At 50.7% G+C, this 7,547-nt stretch overlaps 2 protein-coding genes across 3 annotated transcripts in view; one reads left to right on the forward strand and one right to left on the reverse strand.

The window, feature by feature from the left end:
* The first annotated feature begins 1,051 nt into the window (after nt 1–1,051).
* LOC125956933 (uncharacterized) lies at nt 1,052–3,966 on the forward strand. The gene is made up of 2 exons (XM_049689226.1): nt 1,052–1,096; nt 1,937–3,966. Exons 1-2 carry the CDS (start codon nt 1,091–1,093, stop codon nt 2,846–2,848), a joined length of 918 nt encoding a protein of 305 aa, XP_049545183.1. The 5' UTR covers nt 1,052–1,090; the 3' UTR covers nt 2,849–3,966.
* Nucleotides 3,967–6,364: 2,398 nt separating this feature from the next.
* LOC125956855 (actin-5C) overlaps nt 6,365–7,547 on the reverse strand; it is a 7,266-nt gene continuing 6,083 nt past the window's right edge. For both annotated transcript variants that reach the window (XM_049689104.1, XM_049689095.1), the window contains exon 2: nt 6,365–7,547. This exon is cut by the window's right edge and continues 1,510 nt beyond it. The gene's annotated coding sequence lies outside the window, so the exon portion shown is untranslated.

Raw genomic sequence — 7,547 nt, forward strand, 5'->3', positions numbered from 1 at the left:
AACAGCCGTTCTTGCAGTAGAATGCCAAACGTGCCGAATGCTGTCGAAGGACACTGAAGATAATGATGGAAGCCTGTTCTATCATTAGTACAATCAGCGAGTCCTCCAGCGAGCACCACGACAACAAGCACGATGCTGATGCTGCAACTGCCTTATGCCACGGGTTACGGCCGCGCTCCACGGCAAAGCCAAAATGTCCAGTGGCCAGAGGCCAGACCGCCGCAGGGATGAGGGGGGGTGGTGGTTTGGGATAACGCGAAGCACGTGCCAGCCGCGAGGAAGCGTCCTAACCTCAATAGCAACCGCCGAGGAGAGCGAGAGTGCGACGCGAAAGAAAGCGACGAACTCTTCACGGAATATTCCGTTTACGGTTCGAAAAATTATTCGAAAAACCGAAAAAGAAACGCCTGCCCCACCGCGCGCCTCCCGTCCTCCCTGCCGATCCACCGCTCACGTCCTCGTCGAGCCTGTCTCGCTCGAACACGCTTGATCGCGCATCCTCATTCATTCGTTCGTTCGTTCGTTCGTTCGATCGTTCGCACCCTACACAGATTTTCGGCGGTTGATGGTTGGCGATGACGTTGAACGGCGCTGGCGCACGGCGCAAGACGGAAACGAAACGGGAGGTGTGGAGGGAAATACGGGCGCTGAAGAAGAAGATGATGATGATGATGCTACGGTGATGGGGTGCTGCTGCTGCTGCTGATAGGTATCGGCTCGTCTCGTCGGCGTAAACGCGCCTCGCTACGACTCGTCTGCTGTTGGGATCGGGCGTGCTGCCCGATGCCGGTTATACAATAGTGGCGATCTCTGGGGGTGCGATGGGGTGGTGGGGGTCAAGCAACACCAGAGCACACAATGGAGCCGACGACGACGACGACGACGACGACGACGACGACGACGACGACGACGACGACGACGACGACGATGTTGCCGGGAGGATGAAGGGGAAGGGGAGACGAGCGAAGAGAGATGCTGATGCTGGGGTGTCCGGGCCGGGCACGGCCGCGAGTATAAATTCGGCCAACACCGGGCTACCGATTATCAGAGTGGCAGTGTCTCGTGGATAACGTACAATACGCAGCCAACAATGAAGGTGAGCGTCTTCCTTCGTCGTCCTTTCCCAGGGGTGTGATCACGAGGGGGAGAGTGTGTGGATCCGGCTGCGGCCTGTTCCGACTGTTGTTCAAGAGTGTGCAAACAGGTGGCTTTGGATCCTTGTTCCCTACCCACTCAACCCCCAAACCGCCACCCCTACCCCCAAAAAGGATACTCCCTCCCCAAAGGCTGGCCGGAATTCTGTGGTGTGTCTGTGAACAGTAACCGCTTTTTGATAGACTATGGGCACCTGGACCAAGCCTGACAGGATCAGTGTGTGTGTGTGTGTGTGTGTGTGTGTATGTGTGTGTGTCTGTCTGTATGTGTGTGTGTGACGAAACAGTGCCGCGTACCAATGTCCATGTGTTTATCAACACCGTCCATCGTATCCAGGCCAGCCAGCCAGCCAGCCAGCCTGCCCCTCATCGATCAATATCCCATCAACATTCAAGGACGCAGTATTCCCAGTTGTAGCGGGAGGACAACTGGGGTTGGCTGGGGATTCTCTGGGAAACTTCTTCAGTCATTATCGTAATTCCTTGAAAATTGTTTGAAACGTCCAACGAAGAGTGGGGACTGACCCAGTCCAATGCTCCCAGGGATCCTCACTCGGGAGCAATCTCTCTTCGTAAGCGCAATACGGGCGCGAACGTTGCAATCCCGACGATCTTCTGGCAAGCGCGTGCCACAGTAGGCCACCAGTTTTGGGAGGGACTCGGGACTTCCTCTCTCTCTCTCTATCCTCCTTTTCTCTCTCCTCTTTCTCCACATCTCTCTCTCTCTCTCTCTCCGTTTGCCTTTCGACTCATCATCTTGCATCCCCATTTTTCGGTCGCAGGTCTTCATCGTAGTCTGCGCGCTAGCGGTATGCGCGTCGGCCACCTTTGATGAGCTGTTCAGCAAGAAGGATTTCGACATCAGCGGCCTGTTCGATGGGTTGCTAGAGAAGAAGCACTCCAAGGGTGGTGGTGGTGGTGGTGGCTATGGCCATGGGCCTCCGCCACCGCGACCGGTCTACGGTCCACCCCCGGTGCACTATGCGCCGGCACCTGCCCCCGCTTACGGACCACCGGTCCCAGCTCCAGCACCGGTGTACGGACCACCAGCTCCGGTGTATCACGCTCCCCCGCCGCCGCCACCACCGCCACCACCACCACCACCGCGCCCAGTGTACGGGCCTCCGGCTCCTGCGTACCACGCCCCACCACCGCCACCACCCCCGCCACCAGTATACGGACCTCCGGCGCAGCAGGTTTATCATGCCCCACCACCGCCACCACCACCACCACCACGCCCAGTGTATGGACCTCCGGTGCAACACGTCCAGGTGTACCACGCCCCACCACCACCACCACCACCACCACCACCGCGCCCAGTGTACGGACCTCCGGCTCCGATTCATCACGCACCCCCACCGCGCCCCGTCTATGGACCACCGCCGGCACCGATCTACAGTGCACCGCCTCCACCACCCCCACCACCACCACCACGTCCGGTGTATGGGCCACCGCCAGCACAGGCATATCACGCACCTCCACCCGCGCCCGTCCTCTACAGTGCACCGGCACCTCCACCACCACCACCACCACCACCAGCACCTGTCTACCAGCCGGCGCCGCAACCGGAACCGATCCAGCTGCTGCCACTCCAGAACAACCCGGTCAGCTTCACGGGCGCCAGCTCGGCCTCGGTTGCCTCCGGTTCCGTTACTGACGATGGTTACCATTACGGTCCGGGTCTGAGCCACTAGTAGTAGTAGCAGCAGTGCACCATACGCCATCTCCTCCTCCTCCCATCTCTTATCCCTCATCCCTGGGATCATCCGTGTGACCTTGTTTTTGTGCCGAGGATGCCCTTCATCCTCTTACTTCTAGCCCCCTGCACCCTATCTCCCTCCTCCTCCTCCCCCCCCTTCAACCCTCCATTACCACCGGCTCCAACCCCTCGGCACTCGGCACTCGGGTGTGTCGCAACATACCAAAAGAGTTTTTGTTTCTATTTGTTCTATATCTTGAACATCGTTTGTCGCCACCGAGCAAAACTGAGCCACCTGCTAAACGAAGACCACCCAATCATCACATATTCCACCGCTGCTACCACCACCACCACCGCTGTTTTAAATACACCGCGGCAACTCGGGCAAACCCTTCGCAACGGTGCATCGCCATCGCTCCATCGCTATGGCGAATTGCAACCGCAAGGGCACGAACGTGGAGAAACTATGGAGGAAACCGAAGCGAACCCGATTCCGATTGTGAATCGGAGGTGTAGGGGTGGGGGTGGTCGCCCAACCGCATAAGGGTGTGACAACCGTGGTGGCAGAATTCGATCGAAGAACTTACGACGACGGGCGCTCAAAACCTACGACGGGCTGCAGCACTCGAAATTACTCAACCCTGCCGGGAGGGGATGAGAGTGGGGCTCAAACTGATAAACCCCACCCCTTGCCCGCACCCACCAATTGCCATAAATATATATATATACAATATATATAATACATAGGGCCTGATTCCGTAACTATGGCTTTTCGGTGACACGTGTGTTTGTGTGTGTGTGTGTGTGTGTCACTGATTTGGTATTCCGTAACCTTTTGTTTGGTGACAAAAACACCGTGCCAACAACCATCACTGAATTTGTTACTGATTTCAACTGTCGAGCAGTTCTAGTTTAGTAAGCGGCGCCCATGAGTATGCACCCACTGCGCGTTCGGTACTTCGGTACTTTTCCATTCGTAATTAATTATGTTCATGGTAAGATTATTAAATACTTTTTCATTTAGCGTGTGTAATGAACAAACGCGTTCAGCGAATGAAATGAACAAAAACTATCCAATAAAATACAATTGTGCAAAACACCATTTTTTGATACGAGAAGGAAGAAATGCGGCCTAATGACAGCTTTGCCGTGATAGTGTTAGTATGGAAGAACAATTTCACAGCACACAGCAAAAAACCCAAAGTCCGGCAGTTCCGCAGGAATGCAGGCGAACGTGGAAAATGCCAAAGGATCCAGACTGGAGCTGCTTTCACATCGAGAGCGTTTTTATAAAAACGCCAATGTTGGCGTTTTTTGACGCAAAAACCTTATTCCCCATGCGCACCTAGATTGCGTAAAGGTCGATTTAAAATACACGAAAAATAGTACCATATCGCTACCGACACCTTATCAAACCATGATAAATAGTTTAATATACACACAAAACAATGTTTGCCGGGATTTCAACACATTTTTGCACAAAACAAATTGCAAACTCAAAGGGCAACGCTGGCTTGCTTGCGTAGCTTGCTACAGTCGGCTCAGAACACGCCTGTAGATTTTTACAGATCCAAAAAAAAACGCTAACTTTAAAGCTCTTCAAAAGCTCCAAAAAATAGCTTTTGGTGCGTTGTGTGAACACTTTCATGTTCTTTAATGTGATACAACCGTGTTTTCTGCGTCAAAAAACACGCTGCGTCTAGTACTCGCGTTTTATCCGCGTAAAACGATCTTGCTGTGAAAGCAGCTTAGGTGCCAAATGGTTACCGGCAAACAAGCGGGAGGCAACGTGTCATAGGTGGAAGACCTAAACAGCAGATTGCGCTAGCATAGTATGATCACGAAGATAGACATCTTTGTCCCTTCCTCTGCTGACCAACGTGAGGAATAATGCGCGCGTCCTTGTTTGCTGGTGTGGGTGGAGATTGCGCTGCGTTTACTACCGCTGCGTAGTTTGGAATACGGTATTCCTTTCTACCGCCGATTCCTGTCAAGGCAGCAGATCTTGACTAATGAAACAAAAGGTATGGAGATCGTGTTTCGTGCAACCCTGTTTGATCAAAGATTGAACCTAGAACGATCCAAAACTGCGCGGCATTTCCGGCTTTTTCTCCCTATCACCCGTAGAAAGGCTAATCAATTCGTGGTATCGAGCCGATCCGGCGCATGTATAGTACTGTTTGATCGAACGGTACGCTCACTCGTACATGCGATGTACAAGCGATCCCCCCGTGTTTGTTTCGGATAACTGGTACAATCACACTTACCTTATAGAGCGTGACGGAGCGAGCGCAGAAACAGGGCGAACAAGCCAACAATCAACCTCATCTTCCTGCGGAAACAGAGATATTGGAACTGAAACCGAGGATGCGTGGTATGTGATACAGACGGATTCGAACCGGAAGGGAAACCAAATGCAAAACAACAAGCACATACACAAATAACGACTATTTAAGCAAACACGTTGTCCTTTTTGCCATCCAAGTGTGTGTGTATGTATGCTGCGCGAATGAAATTATAATGCGACGTTGCTCTTGGTTCTAAACGCGCCCTATGGTCTAACCGGAACGTATAAGTGTCGCATCTATATAAGCCTATCACACTACGCAGTCCACTCCTTTTCTATATGACAAAAGGAAAACGGTTAACCGATCTCACGAATAAATATATCGCAATCGTTGTACGCCGTTGTCCAGTCCGTCCTGGCGATCATTTGTTTAAATCGGTTCTAATTTGTTTGAATCCGAATCGATTCTGCTCTTTTCTCTCTCCTCAATCCCCCCCCCCCTCTCTCCTCATCTCAATTTTGTCTCCCTCGCTCTTTCCTTTTCTTTCTCTTTCTCTCTCTCTCTCCCTCCCTCTCTTTTTTTCTCTTTATCGCTTTCATTACATCCCAATGTCGCTTTCCATCCTCCATTTTATCCTAATCGCACCCGATTTGAATTGTTGGCTGGCCGTGCTTTGCATGCACATCTCATCGAAATACAAACAACCGGTCTCGATCACCAAAGCGCGAATACACACACACGTGTGCACATACATGCACGCTCACTCATGCATAGGGCGGCAAAAACGTAAGTCATTAATACTCGCAAATCGTAGCAAAAAAAACTATCAACATAAATAGTTAACACATAAATTATTACTTTGTTTCTTTCACGCACACGCATACCCTGGGAGCGGAGCTGGTTAGCTAATGGGTGTGAAGGTAAGTATGTTTTTTAAAGACAAATGGTAGCTAAAGAATGTGCAGTTTCAAGCGCGGTTGAAATACTGATTCTCCCGTCCGCCCATCCTAGCTTCTCTCATTTTCACGTTCATTAGTTAGGATGTGTAATGATTGGCGTGCAATGCATCATCAAGTACAGTTCCTAGCTCGTGTGGCAATTTGTATTCCAACGAAAATCCCTTTCCCACTTTCTACTCCCACAAACACTGACATGTAGCATATCTACCAAATCAAAAGCGGGAGCATGATACAAAACAAAATAAGGCTGGGGACTAACAATAGTTTGTTTTTCTTTTGAATTCGGTTTCATTTTCTTCCATTTATCATACGACTTTTATTGGCTTTCCAAAAAAACAGTAAAGCACCCGGCGCCCGCGCACACACCAACACGGCACACACACGCACACATGCCAGTCGACAGCAACGACGGGATTGCCCGCTCATACACACATACATACGCGTACACATAAACATACTCACACACACACACAAAAACGAGCGCGCTCGCATGCAAGACCCTACCCGCCTCCTGTGTCACCTATTCCTGTCGACTGTCGTCTTCCTTTATATCTTTTGGCCACTAACAGCCAAGCTTCTCCCCCATATCCAGAGCACACACAGTCGTACTGAGGAAGATGAGAAGGATGGTGGCCAAAAGGACCCTGTTATAAAAAAAATAATACCAAAGGGTGGGTACCTTCGCCAAAATTAGCAAAGATGTTCTGCGCTCTTCCTTGCTACTATGCTGAATCGCACTGATATAAGGCGCGTTTAGGAGACGAAAACATCATAGGGTACACACGTCTGCGTTATACTAGTGGATGGAGCACAACACAGCATGAGAACATTAACCCACGATCGTACGCGACAACAGGGAGGAGAGATTGCGGGAGTTTGTAGTTAAGCGTGGTAGGTGGGTGGTTGTGGGAGTAGCTGTGACTGTTTGCGTCTCACGTTGCTGTAAGGCAAAAGATGCAATGATGTGCATGTGCGTGAGTATCCGTGTGCGCGTGTCCGAGGATGAATCGTTTTAAGAATACATGAATAATATAATACCGCGCTGTATGATAGTGATTGGTGATGGTTATGTTCTTATGGTGGTGATCTGTTGGACTGGTTGTTGTTAGTTGGATTGCGGTGACACGCTGGGAGACCCGCAACCACCCATCCGTGATCACTCCACCTACCATATCACACACCTGCCCCATTCCCTTCCTATTTTATTCTGCTCCTTTCCGTTGTGATCACCGAGATCGATGTTCTAATAAGGGAAAAGCTGAACGAAGGGATCATATCTCTTTCTCTAGTGTTTGTGTATTTTTGTGTACTTGTATCTATGAATGCATGTCTTCCTGTAGTGTGCCTGATGTGTTTTGGTGTGCGTAATGGGTATTAGTAGTACTAGTGGTACTAGTAGTACTAGTACTGATACTGGCACTAGCACTAATAATAATAGTAGCACTAG

This window comes from Anopheles darlingi, chromosome X, assembly GCF_943734745.1.
Source record: "Anopheles darlingi chromosome X, idAnoDarlMG_H_01, whole genome shotgun sequence".
NCBI classification, from domain to species: Eukaryota; Metazoa; Arthropoda; class Insecta; order Diptera; family Culicidae; genus Anopheles; species Anopheles darlingi.